Source organism: Saccopteryx bilineata, chromosome 2, assembly GCF_036850765.1.
Source record: "Saccopteryx bilineata isolate mSacBil1 chromosome 2, mSacBil1_pri_phased_curated, whole genome shotgun sequence".
NCBI classification, from domain to species: Eukaryota; Metazoa; Chordata; class Mammalia; order Chiroptera; family Emballonuridae; genus Saccopteryx; species Saccopteryx bilineata.
Window position 1 is genome coordinate 221,717,513 of NC_089491.1, and position 19,835 is coordinate 221,737,347.

The 19,835-nt window shown below is 43.0% G+C and overlaps 1 protein-coding gene across 10 annotated transcripts in view; it reads right to left on the reverse strand.

The window, feature by feature from the left end:
* SLC37A1 (solute carrier family 37 member 1) overlaps positions 1–19,835 on the reverse strand; it is a 64,114-nt gene that overhangs the window by 13,993 nt on the left and 30,286 nt on the right. For all 10 annotated transcript variants that reach the window (XM_066259309.1, XM_066259307.1, XM_066259305.1 and 7 more), the window contains 6 exons: positions 18,774–18,850; positions 17,278–17,444; positions 8,775–8,812; positions 5,613–5,690; positions 2,382–2,513; positions 354–444 (listed from right to left, as the gene is read on the reverse strand). In XM_066259309.1, the coding sequence (XP_066115406.1) occupies positions 354–444; positions 2,382–2,513; positions 5,613–5,690; positions 8,775–8,812; positions 17,278–17,444; positions 18,774–18,850 (583 nt within the window). The remainder of the gene's footprint in view (positions 1–353; positions 445–2,381; positions 2,514–5,612; positions 5,691–8,774; positions 8,813–17,277; positions 17,445–18,773; positions 18,851–19,835) is intronic.

The window sequence follows — 19,835 nt, forward strand, 5'->3', positions numbered from 1 at the left end:
CCCCAGGGCCTCCGCTCCTGCTCACCAGCTGCTATGACCCAAAGTCCGATGGAGCCTAGATTTAAATGCAGGCTACCCCAGAAGAGGAAGAGTGCCACGGAAGTGGCAGCCAGTCAGGATGTGACATGTCAACCCTATGAAGGCTATCACTATGGCAACAAAATGTGCCCAGCCCAATTCCTTTTTTGTCTATACATTTCCACTAATCATGTTGGATTCAAAAGTGTGTCTCACACCATCATGCATCATCCATGCTTCTTCTTTCCAAGTCTATGGAACCAGCAGATAAAGGGAGATCGGATTACAGCCATTACACAGAACCTGACTCTGTGCTTCCAGCAACAGGTACTCACTGACATTTGTGATGTAGAGAGGAAGCCAGAAGAGGAAAGTATAGCTGACCAGCTTTGCAAACAGCAGACACAAGGAGAACTCGACCACACCCTGAAAGAGAGAGAGCCTGCTAATCCCAGAGGTGTACCCACCACGTTCATTTAAATGTGCAACAGAATCACAAATTTCCTGACTTCCATAAAAATGCCCACAGTTTTGGTCTGGTTTTAGCCCCTCCAGGTGGGCAGGGAGAGAGGGTACATGTGGCTGTACAGTGCAGCCTAGGAGGTGGGATCAAGGGACAACTGCCCAGAAGCAGACTGTTACAGCACATGGCTATTCTTTAAGACAGAAAATCATGTCTTTAATCAGCTTAGTCAGTAAAAATACATACTGTTGTGATTCTCACACTACATTACTCTGAAAACTTAGCTATTAAAGGAGTCCAGGACAGAGAGGAGAATTGTATAGTCACTGAGTGTTTTCTTTTTTATGTGTGTGTGAGAGAGAGAGATGGAGAGAGGGACAGATAGGGACAGACAGACAGGAAGGGAGAGAGATGCGAAGCATCAGTTCTTTGTTGCAGCACCTTAGCTATTCATTGATTGCCTTCTCATATGTGCCTTGACTGGGGGGCTACAGCAGAGTGAGTGACCCCTTTCTTAAGCCAGTGACCCTACGCTCAAGCTGGTAAGCCTGTGCTCAAGCCAGATGAGCCCGCACTCAAGCCATTGATCTTGGGGTTTCGAACCTGGGTCCTCTGCGTCCTAGTCCGATGCTCTATTCACTGCACCACCGCCTGGTCAGGCTAGTCACTGAGTATTAATGGCTGTTTCTTTCTCCTCTGAAACCAAAGACACCCCAAATCACACAGTGACTAGAAACATGCAGAAACCATTCTGCCCATTCTGTGAGTGATGCAGGCTGCTGCACTCTGCCTGTGATTAAACAAACTGTGGGTAATGGGAAAAGACCCAGAAGAGAAATGCTGATCTTAACAAGGAATTAAGCTTTGGAGTTTGAAGCTACAGTACTGTGAAATAAATGCTTGTTTGTGGTCCACTTTAAGTCTACTTTTAGAAAGAGCTGGTACTTGTGAGACAACGATTCCAGATACCACTTGGGAAATCTGAGTGAGAAATTGGACCACACGAAGATAATGAGTCCCTTCCTCCTCTCCCCATGCTGTGTTGCACAGGACAGCCACCACCTCAAGATGAAGAACATCAGCAAGGTTGGTCTTGTCTGTGTGAGATCCATGCTTGTTCCTGAGTACAAGCACCCAAGGGCAGGAACCCAGGTGTTTCTCAGAGCGGTGCACAAGGCCCGGCCATCATAGCCCACATGGTGGGTCTGTTCTCCCCCTTCCTTGGCTGCTTCTGTTCTTGCCCTTTGCCCTCACTGCCTCTCTACCCAGCATGTTAGAGGAAAGCAGCTTTACACATCCTGTGACAGCACCCGGATTCTCTGCTGAGGGAACTCATGAATTTAATACAAGAGGAATCTGAGGCAGCAAGAAACCTCTCCATTGCACACTGCCCCCAACCTGAATCTCCTCCACATCCTGGTCATATACAAGTGCCCACCAGCAGGTACTGAGGATGCCTGTCTGCCCACAGTCAGCACCAGTAATGGGTGAAAAGAGTTGAGCAGCTTCACCCTGCACTGTGTTGGTGCTCCCAGGGGCCAGCAGGGGGTGCACTGGGGAGGGACAGTGCCACAGGGCAGCGGAAGCCCAGTGGAACCAGTTACTGGTTTTTCAAGTGACAAGGAGAGGCTTACTTTGTCTATGAAATTTCTGAATTTCTAAATGGAGACAACTAATTTCAAAAAATTTTAAGACAGTGAGAGTAAGGCATTCAGAGTACTGCAGCCCTGCTCAGGGCTGAGGCTGCCTTCTTGGATCGGTCTCTGCTGTGGATTTCTGACCTGTGTGTTACACAGTCACGAGTTGCTTTTTCTAAGCTTAGTAAGCAAAAGGTCAGTTTCTTTCCACAGTGTGCACAAATGCTCCCTTTTCGGAAGTCTTGCCAGGCACGTGTACTCACGGGGATTTTCAAGGCCCCCGTGAAGCTGATGGCAGCCATGCTGCTCCCACCGTCCGCCGGGAGAATGACGACGTGGTTCTGATGGACAGCCCGCTTCCCGTCTGACAGCAGCAAGCACTGCATCTCTGCGTCCTGGAGACGAGTCCCATTGAAAAGGCAAAAGAAAAGGTTACCAGTCCACCTGGTTGAAGAGAGGCCCAAATTCCCAGTGACTAAGGGTTCTAGTGAAAGTCTTGGGGATGTCTTGGAGAATGTCCCCACTACAGTCATCACTTTATAACCATTAGCTTTCATGTGTTCTTAGGAAATACTGACTAAATGTGCAAAACCCTCTGACCTAGCAATTCTAGCAATCTATTTGTAAAAAATAATTTGAACAATGAAAAGCTACTTATGCAATAAAATAAATGTCACATCACCATTCAGGAAAATTGGTAAAGTCTGTCGATATTAATGATAAATATCTTGCAGTTGTAAAAAAAAAAAAAAAAGGTAGATTTTAATGACATGGAAAAGTGCTTGAAACATTAAATGATAAAACATCATTCAAAACTGCATGTTCGTCATGAGCTCAAAAAATATATGCACATAGTATGTATATTTATGTATGTTTAAATATATACATATATAACTAGGTAGCTACAGAATGGATTTATAGAAAGAAAATTTAAATTCTAAACTGGCAATGGTTATCACCAAGTGGTGAAATTACATGTAATTTTTATGAAAATATCAATAAATTTTTTATATGCTCCTGCAGTTTTTAAAGAGTTCATAATGGACATACATCAGAAACATTATTTTAAAATTTATAAACCAATTCTGATATTTCTTAAATTTTGATTTTGGGCATTCCTAAAGGACAAATTTGCATTATTAAAGCAAACAACAGTGGTTCCCAACACGGGGTGGGATTCCAAGTCAGAGCAAGATAATTTAAAACTATTCCTTGTGAGCGAACTAGGAAGTCCAAGAACTTAAAAAACTTATTTCTCTGTATTTCAGATTTCCCACAAAATCAAACAGCTTGTATTGTAGTTATCTCACGACAGCCTGTGCCAGTTGGATAAAAAAAATGCAGTTAATTAAAATTAAAACAAAAGAAAATGGTAATGTGCTGCCGTGTTCACCTCTCAATATTTAGAATTCTCTCCTGGTGAACATCAGCAATCTGGACAGCTGGGTGGCAGGCGACGGCAGCAGCAGTTGGCGCATGCTCAGCCAGTGCCTGTCGGGCACTGAGGCCGGTGGCTGGGTAAGCATGCTCACGTTTCCTGCGTGCTCTGACGTTTCGGCAGGAAGATGACAAGCCCCAGTGTGAAAGCATACCGTCTTCCTAACGCCCGTTCCATACTAACATGAAAACAGAGAGCTACCATTTGAGCTTGGAAATAAACGTTCCTCTCATGAATTATGCTAGCTGCCCAGTTTAGGAGATCAAGTCAAAAGTTCTCAGCCCTGGCTGAGCACCAGAGCCTCCTGGGACACTTAGTGGTTCCTGTGCACAGGGCGTACCTGGATCAATTAGAATGGTCCCTGGGGCAGGCCCCAGGTAGCCCAGAGTACAGTCCGGGCTGAGAATTGCAAAACTCCACAGTTTTGAAAAAAACACTAAGTAGGCTGACCAGAGGGTAGAAAGCAGCCAGATAAAGAGAAAAAAAAATAAAGTGAAAAGATTCTGCTCAGTCAGAAGAAGAGGCCTCTGACTTAGAGAGTAGTTACTGCAGGTCCGGCTCAGGACCTACCTGGTGGCACTCCTGTCACCACCCTGGGCCCTTCTCTGTTCTATAAAGTACCTCAGGGACTGCAGGGCTGATTCAAAGCCAGAGACCCAGCCTTCTGGGTTTGTTTGTTTATTTTTTGTTTTGCGAGAGACAGACAGGAAAGGAGAGAGATGAGAAGCATCAACTCCTAGTTGCATATTTTTTAAGTGTTTATTGGCTGCTTGGTGGGGTTAGTGTCCTTAATAAGAAGAGACACTGGACAGATCGCTGCTCCCCCTGTCCTCCCTGGCCATCTATGAGCCAGGGAGTAGCCCTCACCAGACACCATATTTGTTGGCACCTTGACCTTCAATTTCCCAAACTCCAGAAATAAGTGTTTGAAATGTGAGAAACAAATGTTTGTTGTTTAGGACAGTCACTCTGCAGTATAATGGCAGCCCAAACCAAGACACTTGATTTTTTTTAACATAAACTCAGAAATAAGCAGAGATTTTAATGCATTTCAGTTGACTTAATCACTACCTATATTCTCCCTAAAATCCAAGGAACAAGATACACGAGACATTTTTTTCATTCTTTCATTATTTCAACCACCGCAAATAAATTCCCTTGGGCAGTAAAGGAAAACAGGAAGAAGCTTGTTTAGTGCATTTATCCTCTAAGCTATTTGATTTAAACAGAAAACAGCTTGCAATTTGAGCACTTCAAACCAAATCTAAAATGGCCTGTGCCTCAGTGTGGTCAGTGGAGCAGAAGTGATGAAGAACTTCTAGGAAGCACCCTGAAAAGGAGGGAGGTGAAGACCCAGGCACTGGTGGGGACCACTGGGATGCAACAAGGTCTCCCCACTTCTTAGGGGGACCAGGCAGGAACTCAGCATCTCTGTGCCTCAGTTTCCTCTTCTGTAAAATGCAGAGTGAAAGGGTAGAGGGCTGAAAGATGGCTTTTTATGTTATGTCTTGGTCCTGACTCATACTCCCAGCCTGCCCTGAGCTCCCTCTGCCTGAGCCCCTCACGGCTCAGGCACGCACAGACTTGCTCCTCACTGTCTTCAGAGCTCTACCCAGTGCCACCTGTTTAGGGACAGCTGCCAAGACCAGATCTGTACTAGTGTCCACCTGCCCCTCTCTCAGCGGGCTCTGTCTTCCTGGCATTTCGCTGCTGTAGAAAGTGTGTTTTCTGTCTGTACCCCATCTCGGCCCCCAGAATAGGCGTTCCACGGGATCAAGACATAGCATTGATGCTCACGGCACAGCCTGACCTGGAGCAGTGCCTGTGACATGGAATGCTGCTGCCAATACTTGTTGAATGAGTGAATGACTTTCGTATTTAATTTAAACATTTAAAGTAAGCTTAGCCTGCTATCCAGAGAAATCTATCGGGGGTAAATTCAAGTTTTACTGAAACAATAGGAGCCCCAATTTTGTAAGGACCCTGTATATTTGTGACAGACATCCCTGGGGCAGCGACTGTGACTTCCTCCTGAGTGGCATCATGTGTGGCTCACCAGAAGCTTCTTCTCATTGGGCAAGGCTGGCTTCTGCACTCGGAACCTGTGCATGCCATTCTCATAGCTTTTTGCATGCTGGGAGAAAAACATTTCATTAGAGCAATTACTGAATCAACAGTCAGAAATTACACCTCACTTCACTGTGGCATTGATACTATCTTCACGAAATATTAATAGCTACCAAGGGGAAAAAGACAAATGATTCAATAAAACAAAGTCTAATCAGTACAATCTCAAGGTTCCAGAACCTCAGATAATAGAAGGTGAGAACAAGACCAAGGTACAGAATTCAGTGGTTTTCATTCACAGAATTGAGTGACCATCACAATCAAAGAGAACATTTTCATCATCCTTCAAAAAGAAACTCCATCCCTCTTAGCAATCATTCCTCCTGTTCATGTCCACTCTTGACCTCTGGTAACCTCTAGTCTACTTTCTGACTCTACAGTTTTTCTTTTTCTTTTCTTCTTTTTTTTTTTTTTTGTATTTTTCTGAAGCTGGAAACGGGGAGAGACAGTCAGACAGACTCCCGCATGCGCCCGACTAGGATCCACCCGGCACGCCCCTGGACGCTCTGCCCACCAGGGGGCGATGCTCTGCCCCTCCGGAGCGTCACTCTGTCGCGACCAGAGCCAGCCACTCTAGCGCCTGGGGCAGAGGCCAAGGAACCATCCCCAGCGCCCGGGCCATCTTTGCTCCAATGGAGCCCTGGCTGCGGGAGGGGAAGAGAGAGACAGAGAGGAAGGCGCGGCGGAGGGGTGGAGAAGCAAATGGGCGCTTCTCCTATGTGCCCTGGCTGGGAATCGAACCCGGGTCCTCCGCACGCTAGGCTGACGCTCTACCGCTGAGCCAACCGGCCAGGGCCTATCACAAGGTTTTGATTACATTTTCCGGATGGCTAAGATATTGAAGAGTTTTTCATGTGTTTATTGGTGGTTTGTATATCCTTTAGAGAAATACCTATTCAGAGCCTTTGCCCATTTTTCTTCTAAAACTGGATTGTCCTTTTATTACTGAGTTGTAAGAGTTTTTAAATATAGTCTAGATACAAGTCCCTTATCAGATATGTGATTTAGAAATATTTTCTCTTCTCTATGGGATGTCTTTTCACTTTTTTGATGAGCACTTCGAAGCATAAAAGTTTTAAATTTAGATTAAGTCTAATTTGTTTATTTGTCTTCCACTCCTTGTGCTTTTTGGTAACATATCTAAGAAGGTTTTGCCTAATCTGAGGTCATTAAAATATACTCCTATATTTTTTTCTAAGAGTTTTACAGTTTTAGCTTTCACATTTAAGTGTTTGCCAATTACAATTTTTGTGTAGTCTGTGAAGAAGAGGTTTAAATACATTCCTTGCATTCAGATATCCAGTTGTCCCAGCACCATGTGTTGAAAAGATTATCTTTTCCCCAATGAATGGTCTTGGCACCCTTGCTGAATCAATCAACCTTTATGAGAATGTTTACTCTGGACTCTTAGGTCTAGCTCATTGGTTTATATAATTATCCTTATGGTGGTAACACAGAATCTCAATTACCCTAGCTTTGTAGTGAATTTTTAACTAGGGAAGTGTGATTCCTCCAGCTTTGTTCTTTTTAAAGATTGTTTTGCTATTCCAGATCCCTTAAATTTCCACAAGAATTTTAGGATCAGTTTGTCAATTTCTGTCAAAAAACCAGCTAGGGTTTTGATACACATTGTATTTGACTACTTTGTAGTCAAATTAGGAAATATTGCATCTTAATAATATTACATTTTTCAATCAGTGAGTATGAGATATCCTTTCATTTTATTAAGTCTTCTTTAATTTCTTTCAAAAAGTTTTCTAGTTTTCAGTGTATAAGTCTTGTACTTCCTTAGTAAAATTTATTCCTGTTTTATTCTTTTGATGCTATAATAAACGCGACTGTTTTCTTAATTTCATTTTCAGACTGTTCCTTCTTAACGTATAGAAATACAACTGATTTCTGTGTTTTATCATACAAACTTGCTAACTTGTTAATTAGCTCTAATTTTTTTTTTTTGTGGACTACTTGATTTTCTATATACCAGATTGTGTCCTCTGCAAACAGAGCTATTTTTATTGCTTCTCATCCATATGCCTGCCTTTTATTTTATTTTCTAGTCTAATTGCACTGGCTAGAAAGAACCTCATATGTGATGTCAATGGCAATGGCAAGAGCAGCACTTTTGTTTTATTCCAATCTTAGGGGGGAAGTCTTTCACTATCAAGTGTGATGTTAGCTGTGGGGTTCATAGATACCTTTTGTCTAGATGAGGGACTTCCCTTCTAGACCTAGTTGTTGAGTTTTGTCAGATGCTTTTGTCAGCATCTACTGAGAACGATCACATGGTTTTTGTCCTTTATTTGTATGGTAGGTTACATTAATAGATTTTGACATATTAAACCGATTATGTGTTCCTCAGATAAATCCCATGTGATCATGGCGAATAATCCTTTTTATATGTTGTTGAATTAGGATTGCTAGTATTTTGTTGAGGAGTTTTATGTCTATGATTATAGGAGATATTGGTCAAATTTTCTTTTCTCGTGATGACTTTGTTTTCTTTGTTATTAGGATAATACCTCATAGAATAAGTGGAAAGTATTCTTTTTTATATTTTGGAAGAGTATGCTAATAATTGGTATTAATTTTTCCTTAAATGTTTGAAAAAATCACCAGGGAAGCCATCTGTTCCTAGGTTTTCCTTTGTGTTAATTTTTTTTAAGTGAGAGGAGGGGAGCATTCCTGCATGCTTCTCTCTCCCTCACTGGGATCTGTCTGGTAACCCCTGTCTGGGGCTAATGCTTGAATCAACCAACCTAACTTCAGTGCCCAGGGCCAACGTTTGAACTAATAGAGCCACTGGCTGCGAGAGGAGAAGAGAGAAAGAAGGGAGAGAGGAAGGGGTAGAGAAGCAGATGGTCGCTTCTCATATGTGCCCTAACTGGGAATAGAACCGAGGATGTCTACACACTGTGCTGATGCTCTATCTACTGAGCAAACTGGTCAGGACCTAAAGCTACCAGTACCCTTTGTTCATTCTTTGTTACCCACTGACACTGCACAGACAGGACCAGTCTGGTGACAGCCATCAGACACCTGGTAGACAACACACCATCCAAGAAGACACAAGAAGCGGAGAGTGAGTCCTTACCGCCAGCAGGGTAGAAGAGCAGGCAATGTCCTTTGGATCTGAAACACCAAACATGCAACAATGTGTGAACCCAGGGCCAGTTTCTACCAGCATAAAAAAATTAAACTGAAACAAGACCATCTGATACTTTTACTCAATGAGCATCAACTTAAGAAAAAAGACAATGCCTGACACTGCAAGCCTGGTGGGGTGAGGGCAGAGGGTGGCCATCCCAAGGAGCATCCACCTGTCCCCACCCTCCCTCAGTCACCCAGGACTGTTTAGGCCCCATGGACCTTAGCATGTGAGTCGGCAGGAACATGAAGACTGCTGTGCAACATGGAGTACAGTTCACACGTGAAACACAAACCAGCTGAGCACATGCATGCGGCACTGACAGCCACAGTAACTACATTTAAAGGAGAAATAGCAGAAGGAAATCTAAACACAGAAAAAGCATCTCAGAGTAGAAAGTTACAGATAACATTTGTGATTTAATGTTATGGAATTAATTAGAAATGAAAATTAGTGGGACCAAACATCTGTTCTGCTATAGGATGAAATGCTCTTTATCTAAATGCAAGGGAGGAAGAACATGTGAAAAAGTAACAAAACTCAAAGTTAGGTTTTTCCCGACTTATTACTTGAAAATCACTCTAGTGTATTTGGGTAACAATGGCCAGACTCACAGCTGTGAGGAGCCTGGAGAAGCAAACCTCATCTCTTCAGAATCCAGGGGGCCGCCTTTTAAACAGCTTTGTTCTCTTCCCATCACCCAGAATCCAGGGTTTTCTGTAACTTTTGGTAAAACAGTTTAACTGCCTCAAAGCAAACTGAGCTCCAGGGCTTTAATCTCCCCGCTAAGCTCCTTCCTGTGTGATGTGACAGAGAACACCCATGGAGGCTCCTTGCTGAGCACTTGCTATTGGGCTGAAGGCTCCTCTACGCTCACCCTGTGCACATCAGTAGGGACAGCACTGGTGGTCCCTGTGGGTCCCACCGGAGATGTGCAGTCACTCCTTAAAGTGATGTAGTAGCTCACCCATGCTTTCCTCTAGCTACACTGTGAACCTGTCCTCCCAGGGTGAGTCATGAGGCTCCCACTCCTCCTGAGGCTCTGCCGGCCCCAATGAGAGGGCTTATTCTGGGCTTTCACCTTGCAGGACATTAGCACACATGAGCCTTGACTGGTACACATCTTAGAGCTGCTTCATAGGCAGACACAAGGGGCCCACAGGTGAGGTATCCTGTCCTCTGGGCCTAGCCCTGGACAGGAAGGAGGCACAAGAGAGAGCCTAGCCCTCACTGCTGGACACAGAAGCGGGGTGCCTGAAGCCTTCGTTGTCTAGCCCTGCAGTCAATGAGGAGGGACAAGGAGGGAGCTGAATGAACCAAAAGGTGGTTGGAATGTGTCTTTCTTATCTGCAGAGGGCGTTCTGCTCTGGGACACAGCATTTGCTTGTCATTGCTCATAACTGGCTTTCATCATTCATATACATCAGTGGTCCCCAGCCCTTGGGCTGTGGACCGGTACCGGTCTGTGGGCCATTTGGTACCGGTCCGCAGAGAAAGAATAAATAACTTACACTATTTCCGTTTTATTTATATTTAAGTCTGAACAATGTTTTATTTTTAAAAAATGACCAGATTTCCTCTGTTACATCCGTCTAAGACTCACTCTTGATGCTTGTCTTGGTCACGTGATACATTTATCTGTTCCACCCTAAAGGCAGTCCGTGAAAATATTTTCTGACATTAAATTGGTCCATGGCCCAAAAAAGGTTGGGGACCACTGATATACATCACCTCCCCATCACAAAGAGAAAGAATGTGATAGCAATTCCCTTGGCAGAAAGGGTTTAATGATGCTAATTTTGTCCTGCTATAGAGGACAGCAAATAGACTGCCAAGTCTATCAGACTGACATGTCCTGTGTCTGCACTGGACTTGGGCTGACAGGTGATACTGGACCATGAGGAGAGGCCTCATTCACAAGAGGCTGGCTCAAGGCCTTGAGTGAGGAGGAGGAGAAAGGGGGTTCAGAGGTGACAACTGGGTTCTCTTTGCCCATCATGGCACTTGTGAACACAGAGCCCTGGGTGCTGGGGGTCCCAGAGTGAAGGGAAGGTGGAGGGCTACAGAAAAGTCTCCTCAGATGAGGCTGGCTGGAGGAGTTGCCTCAAAAGTGACTCTCAGAGGCACAGTATAATGGTTAGTGCACAGAACTCCTTGTCAAAGCCATGTTCTCAGAAGTCGCCTTCCATCCCCAAGCATGTGCCCCATAAGAACTGAGTCATTGTCTGTTAATCAGGAGGAAACAGGGAGGGAAAGCCTCATATAACAGAATGATTGTGGCTGAGAAGATATAATGCATGATGTTTCACAGATGCTTTTTTAAAAAAAGAGTTTCCACAGTCCCCCAAAATAATCTTTACTTCTCAGCATTCCTAGGAGCCAGTTTTGAGGAATAAGACTTAAGATCCCAAACTCCTGTTGCAGAAATATATCTTTTAAATGCATCTTATCTTTTAAGTGCATATTATCTAAAATAAGACATTTATAATTGACAAAGTTTGTTTTCTTAAGATTATCACCTAGGAGGGATCCAAGATGGTGGTGGAGTAAATGGATGTTACACTTACCTCCTCCCAGGACCAAACTGGAATTACTACTAAAATATAGAGCAAGCAACCTTAATAACCAATTGAAGAGAAGTCTTATAATTTACAAAATAGCATTCAGACTGTTTGGAGGCCCTTTCAGTGACAGCCTAACAGGCAGCTGGCAGATGAAGGTAGGCAGAGGAGGATCTTGGGGTGCCTTGAATTTTTGTTGACTTGCCCCAGGGCCCAGTATTGGTAAAAGCCAGCCTTGGGGTGCAGCTTGGTCCTTCCCATGTGTACTCAGGCCCAGCAGAGGGAGCCACAAACTGTGGATTGCTCTGTAGCTCCAAATAGGTTGCCCAGAGCCAGTCACAGGCAGTGTCTGCACTGGCCTGTACCACAGCCCTTCCCAAGAGGCCTCAGAACTAACACACCCAGTGGCCAGCTTCAGCTGTCAGAACAAGATCCAATAAGCTTCACAAGCAGCATACACACAGGGAGATCTCAGCAGGCACCAGAAATTGCTGAAGCAAATTCTACTTTGTGTGGTTAGCACCTGTACTGCAGCTTGTACACTGTAGTCTGGGTTGATCCTCATAGTCAGCCAACCTGAGAGCTAAGCCCACACATCAAAGAGCCATTGACAATCAAGACTCAATTATAACAGGAGGGCTCACTTAATTCGCACAAGGGACATTCCTTAGAGCAGGGGTCCCCAAACTTTTTACACAGGGGGCCAGTTCACTGTCCCTCAGACCATTGGAGGGCCGGATTATAAAAAAAACTATGAACAAATCCCTATGCACCCTGCACATATCTTATTTTAAAGTAAAAAAACAAAATGGGAACAAATATAACATTTAAAATAAAGAACAAGTAAATTTAAATCAACAAACTGACCAGTATTTCAATGGGAACTATGCTCCTCTCACTGACCACCAATGAAAGAGGCGCCCCTTCCGGAAGTGTGGTGGGGGCCGGATACATGGCCTCAGGGGGCCGCATGTGGCCCGCGGGCTATAGTTTGGGGACCCCTGCCTTAGAGCATCCATCCATCTAAGGTGATCAAGGAGACTACACTACTGGGTCCCACAAGACACCTACTATATTAGGTCACCCTACCAAGACTGGGAGTCATAGCAACTTTACCTAATACCTAGAAAAAAATACAAAGAAGCAGCCAAAATGGGGAGACAAAGAGACATGCTCCAAATGAAAGAACAGGAGAAATCTTTAGAAAAAGAGTTAAGTAAAATGAAGGCAAGCAATTGATCAGATATAGAGTTAAAAAATGGTTATAAGGATGTTCAAGGAACTTAGTGAGAACTAAAACATCATGAAAAAGGACATAGGAACCATAAAAAAGAACCAGTCAGAAATTAAGACTATACTATCTGAAATGAAGAATACATTAGAAGAAATAAACAGTAGGTTGGATAAAGCAGAGGGTCGAATCAATTATTTGAAAGACAAGGTAGTATAAAACACTCGTCAGAGCAGGAAAGAGAATTTTAAAAAATGAGGATAATTTAAGGGACCTTTGGGCCAACATGAAGTATAACAACATTTGTATAATAATGGTACCAGAAGAAGAAGAAAGAGAGCAATGGATTGAGAACCTATTTGAAGAAATAATGACTGAAGGAAAACATCCTTAACCTAATGAAGGAAAAAGACACACATGTCCAGGAAGTGCAGAGAGTCCCAAACAAGATGAACTTAAAGAGCCTAACATCAAGACACAGCATAATTAACATGGCAAAAGTTAAAGACAAAGAGAATCTTAAAAGCTGCAAGAGAAAGACAGTTAGTTACCTACAAGGAAGTTCCCATAAGACTGTCAGTTGATTTCTCAACAGAAACATTTCAGCCAGAAGGGACTGTCATGAAATATTCAAAGTAATGAAAAACAAGGATGTGAAACCATGAGTACTTTACCCAGCAAGGCTATCATTTAAAATGGAAGGAGAGTGCCTGACCTGTGGTGGCGCAGTGGATAAAGCATCGACGTGGAAATGCTGAGGTCACTGGTTCGAAACCCTGGGCTTGCCTGGTCAAGGCACATATGGGAGTTGATGCTTCCAGCTCCTCCCCACGTTCTCTCTCTGTCTCTCTCCCTCTCTCTCTCCCTCTCTAAAATGAATAAATAAAATAAAAAAAAAACCTATTAAAATTGAAGGAGAAATAAAGAGCTTCCCAGACAAGAAAAAGCTAAAAGAGTTTGTTACTACCAAACCACTATTACAAGAAATGTTAAAAATGGTCTCTTTAAGAAAAAGAAAAACAGGAATAGTTAAAAGAATGACAATAAATATTAGTCACTTTAAATGTAAATGGCATAAATGTTCCAATCAATCAACATAGGGTAGCTGAGTGGATAAGAAAAGAAGACCCATATATACTGCTCACAAATATTAGGGGATATTTCATAGCTTCATATTCATTTTGAAATATTCCCTAATTTTTGTGAGCAGTTTATATGCTGTCTATAAGAAACCCTCCTTGAAACAAAAGACACACACAGACTGAAAGAAAAGGAATAGAAAAAGACATTTCATGCAAATGGAAATAAAAAAAAAATCTGGGGTAGCAATACTTATATTGGACAAAATAGACTTAAAACAAAGGCTATACAGTAAGAGACACTGAAGAGACTACAGAATAAAAGGAACAATCTAACAAGAGGCTATAACCCCTGTAAACATTTATGTATCAAATATAGGAGCACCTAAATACATTGCTCACAAAAATTAGGGGATCAGGAAACGTGCAGATACTCCAGTACTTTCAGCCTTTTGTACAGTGCATTTTCACAAATGAAATAAAAGGTTTTGCATGTCATTTACATAATCAAACAACTTTCTTTGACTTGTCGTTTGCTTTTCTGATGTTCTTGTTTAATAAAAAAATAAAATGCTTTTTTATCGTTTCATATTCATTTTGAAATATCCCCTAATTTTTGTGAGCAGTATATATAAAGCAAATCTTAATGGACACAAAAAGAGAGATTGACAGTAATACAGTCATAGTAGGGGATTTTAACACTCCATTGATATCAATGGAGAGATCTTCCAGACAGAAAATCAATAAATGTGTTATACCACATAAACAAAATGAAGGATAAAAATCACATGATCATATCTATAGATGCAGAAAAAACATTTGATAAAATCCAGCACCTATATATGATAAAAACTCTCAGCAAAGTGGGAATAGAGGGAACATAGCTCAATGTTATAAAGGCTGTATATGACAAACTCACAGCCAACATCATACTCAATGGTGTAACTACAAGTATTTTCCTAGGATTGGGAACAAGACAGGATATCTGCTTTCACTACTCTTATTTAACACAGTACTGGAAGTACAAGCCACAGCAATCAGACAAGAAGAAATAAAAGGCATCCAAATTGGAAAGGAAGAAGTAAAATTGTCATTATTCACAGGTGATATAATATTGTAAAGGGGTGGGCAAAAGTAAGTTTACAGTTGTTTATATGGAAAATAATACAATAATTAATAAATAATAATATAAGAATAAACTCTGTGTTTTACATACAACTGTAAATTTATTTTTGCCAACATCTGTATATAAAGAACCCTTAAGATTCCACCAAACAAGTATTAGAACTGATAAATGAATTCAGTAAAGTAGGAGGATACAAAATAAATATCCAGAAGTCAGTTGCACTTGTATACACCAATAGTGAACTATTAGAAAGGGAAACTAAAAAACAATCCCATTTATAATTGCATAAAAAAATACCTAGGAATAAATTTAACCAAGTATGTAAATGATCTGTACGCAGAAAAATTGTAAGACACTGAAGAAACAAAATTGAAGAAGATACAAACAGGTAGATGCATATATTGTACTCATGAATAGGAAGAATTAATTATTAAAATGTCTATATTACCCAAAGCTATCTATAGATTCAATGCAATTCCTATCAAGATACCAATAGTGTATTTCACAGAACTAGAACAAATATTCCCAAAATTTATACAAACTCACAAAAGACCCTGATGGCAGCAGCAGTCTTGAGAAAGAAGGAATCATGTTACCTGATATTAAACTATATATAACAAGGCCATAGTAATCAAAACAGCATGGTCTTGGCATAAAACCAAGCATATAGACAGTGGAACAGAATAGAGCCCAGAAATAGACCCATGCCATTATGATCAATTAATATTTGACAAAGGAGGTAAGAAGATACAATAGAGTAAAGATAGTCTATTCAATAAATAATGTTGGGAAAATTGGACAGATGCGTGCAAAAAATGAAACTAGACCACCTTCTTACACCGTATACAATAAACTCAAAATGGATTAAAGACTTAAATATTAGACTCAAAACCATAAAAATCTAGAAGAAAATACAGGCAGTAAAATCTCAGACATTTCTCATAGCAATATATTTTCTGATATATCTCTTAGGGTAGGGGAAATCGAAGAAAAAAATAAAGAAATGGGACTATATCAAACTAAAAAGCAAAGGAAACCATTTACAAAATGAAAAGACAACCCACTGAATGGGAGAACATATTTGTCAATGATACATCTGATAAGAGGTTAATATCCAACATTGATAAAGAACTTATACAACTCAACACCAAAAAACCAAACCAAACCAAACAAAAAACCCCACAAACAACAATCTAATTAAAACAAGGCAAAGGACCTAAATAGACACTTCTCCAAAGAGGACATACAGATGGCCAGTAGACATATAAAAGGATGCTCAATATCACTAATCCAAGAGAGCCCTCTGTCCAGACTCTGGGCACGGTTCCTCCCTCCCCAACCCTACTCTCTGCCAAGCCACAGGAACAGTGGCTCAATGGGAAGGAGGCTCTCATTTTTATTACAAAAGACCAAACCATAGCTTCCTTATTCTTGGAAATCTTGCCCTGAGCAGGGGTAAGACCTGGCCAGGATGACTGAGCTGATCAGGAATTGGCACTAAGATCCCGGGCCAGGCCAGCAAGCAAGCTCATGCCTACAGCCACATACTCCACTTTTCTTTGCATTTCTTCCTTCCCCTAGACCAGCCTCTTATAAGTTGAGGAAGAGAATTAAAAGCCACTGTGGACTGTAGACCTTGGGCAGAAAAAACACACTGTACCCAGGGGCGCCTGTGCTAGCAAAGAGGAAGTACATTGTTCTCCAGGTGACTAATGTGTAAAGAACACCCTGGAGAGCCCTGGTGACAAGAGCTGTGGGTGCTGGGGAGCCAGCCGGGATGAAAGCAGGTGACACAAATGACCTTTCCCAGAACCCTGCTAACACTCAAGCTACAATAACTGCTTGTGTGATTGGAACGTCCAGACCCAGAGCAGCTAAAGCAGCACCAGCTTCTCTGTTGTCAGTGTCACCGAGACTCCTTGTCCTGCTGGGTCTCTTTTTTAAACATTAACTTGAAATTCAATGAAAAAGTTTGCTGTTGGGTCTAGAGTGGAACACTCCTCACCTAATTAAGATGTATGGTCATAAGTTGTGCCACGGTTTTATAACATTGTCCAAGATCTGTCTTATCAGAAAGCAAACAAGCTGGCAAGGTTCTTTTCAGTTGGTGGGAATAAGCCTGGGGTGAGCAGGTGCGCCTCAGGGGCCAGGCAACATGCCCCAGGAGGTGAGCAATGTGGCAGGTCTGAGGAAGTCGTGGGACTCCCGGACACAAGGACAACCATGCATGCCTGAGGCTGTGGGTGGGAGGGTGGGGTAGAGGGCATTTCAACATCGGTGACTCCAGAAATCGGGAAATAGCAGAAAATCCAACGTGACCCGGAGAGAAACAGGTAATGAGGGAGTCTGCATCTTAAGAAGAAAGCTGGGGGTAAGCACACATCTGCCCAAGACTAAGCAACCTGCCCCCGAAGCCCTCCCAGGGCTCATCTCCCAGTCCACAGGCACTTACGTTCGATGAGAAAGAGAAAGCACACAATCCCCATGGCTGCCATTATGGCCCCAGGCACGATGAAGGACAGGCCCCAACACGTGGACACCCAGTAGCCAGCAATCAGGGATCCCAAAATGTTGCCCACTGAGGTGTGGGAATTCCAGACCCCCATAATCAAACCTCGCCTGCAACAGAAGAGACAAGGAGGATGTCGAGAAGCGTAAGTGCATCTGCTATGTCGGGTCCTGCAGGCACTTCTGCAAGATGAGGGAGCGGGGCTTCATTTAACCTTGGAGATATGTGTGTGTGACTATACCACTCTTTCAGAGCTTCTGCATTTATGATTCAAAAGAGGAACGGGGCCTTTTCCTGAAATTCTTGGAAGGCCCTAAATTTAAATGTGTGCTTCTGCACACTAAATCTAATCATTTGATGAAATATTCCATTGACACAACTTTCCACTGAGGGACCCATCAGGTGAATGGAGTATGCAAATGAGGCTCATTGAGCTGGCTCCTGTTTCACTTTCCCTGTCTTCCTTCAGTACCTCCCAACACTTCTTACCCCTGGCTCTGGCTAGGCCCTGGCCCAAGGCTGTGTGTCACAGACATTACAACAGCACCTGGACTGCAGTCATATTACCAGAGGCTGAGTGCACCTCTGCTGGGTGCTAGGTGACTGACTAGTCAGAACTTGTCACACTTCCACATGCCTTTGAGTCTTATTTTTAATGTAGTTTCTGCATCAAAAGGCCTAGGGCGGGGCTCTGCCCATGGCATTTCTCCTGGGTTCCCAGGAGGCCAGGAAGAGCAGAGCTGCTGGTTAGCTGCACAGGACAGATGTGACCCCGCCCACAGCAGGGAGGGCAATTCCCGGGACAAAGGCCATAGGAGTTTCAGAACCTCAAGTCTCAGAATTTTTTTTTTTTTTTTTGTATTTTTCCAAAGCTGGAAATGGAGAGAGACAGTCAGACAGACTCCCGCATGCGCCCGACCAGGATCCACCCGGCACGCCCACCAGGGGGCGTCGCTCTGTTTCGACCAGAGCCACTCCAGCGCCTGGGGCAGAGGCCAAGGAGCCATCCCCAGCGCCCGGGGCCATCTTTGCTCCAATGGAGCCTCGCTGCGGGAGGGGAAGAGAGAGACAGAGAGGAAGGAGAGGGGGAGGGGTGGAGAAGCAGATGGACGCTTCTCCTGTGTGCCCTGGCCGGGAATCGAACCCGGGGCCCCTTGCACGCCAGGCCGACGCTCTACCACTGAGCCAACCGGCCAGGGCCAAGTCTCAGAAGTTTTAATCATCCTATTTTATAGAATAAGACTAGTTCAAGTGTTGTGGGGTTTTTTTGTCCTACAATAAATCTAAAGAAAAACTAAAAAATAAAGCTGGTGGCCTTTTTCACCTTTCTTCTTAAAAATTTTTATTTTTTGATGACTGTTGACACTCAATATTATTTTGTTTTAGTTGTGGGTGTACAGTGCAGTGGTCAGACAGTCGTGTACATTACAAAGTCTCACCTTCCTTTGCCAAACCAGTTGCTGAGGCAGGTGACAACGCTGGGCCAGCCGGTGGTCTGCACCAGCCCGTTGATGACCTGTGACAGAGGGCAGAAGGGAGGGCTGTGTTCCACGGGGCCCAGGACAGCTCCCTCTTCCCTGTTCTTTGGGAGCACAGCTGACTCACATGAAAAGAAGGGGGCCAAGCACTATTTGACGTGAGTCCCAACAGCCAGAGATGTATTTTAAACTCTCTCTATACATAATTACAAATGCAATACAACCTTAGTGAGAAAATTTTAGAATAAGTAGAGAAAAGGAAGAAAAAGAAATCTCTGGATAGAAGATGAACTACTATCAACATCTTGGGGCCAAAGTCTTCAATCTCTGTCCAATTTAAAACTTTATAGAAAGAGAGAAGAATTGTTCTTTTTATAGAACTGTTTTTGTACCATAAACAAGGCTTGTGAACTGCACACTTTCACTTCTCATATACTATTGATCATAATCCTCTGAATTGAGCTTAACGACCTAAAACCTGCATTTCCCCCATTTTCAAGAGTACCCTGAGCTTACATTTCAAGAGAGGATTTAGCAAGTGTACTGGCGAATGGGTTTGCTTTAGTCTCAGGAGTGTGAGGGGCAACTTCACAAGACAACATGAAACTAGGTACAGCCTAGTATCTCCTACAACCACCACAGTGACAGCCCAGCTCTGTGGGAGACCATCCAGAGGTCACCCCAGGGTCCAGCCTTACGGCTGGCCAGGCTTGGTCTTCCCCCTAGGAACATGCTGGAACTCTGGGAAATTGTTTCTTTTTTCCTTCCTTCTAATTTTATATATTACTATAAAGGGTAAATCACTTTTATAATTAAAACAGTCAAATTTTTTTCAAGGCCTATGGCAAAATTTTTAAAAGCAAATTATATCCAACACCCTCTTATGCTATCTGGAGAGCCTCAGAAGTTGAGTTCATTATTTTAAGTCATTTTCCATTTCTAGTAAATATTTATCCATGGGAATGTCAGGAGGGGGAATAGCCAAGTGTTTCAGGAATGGTGGGACCCAGCTGGAGGGGCAAA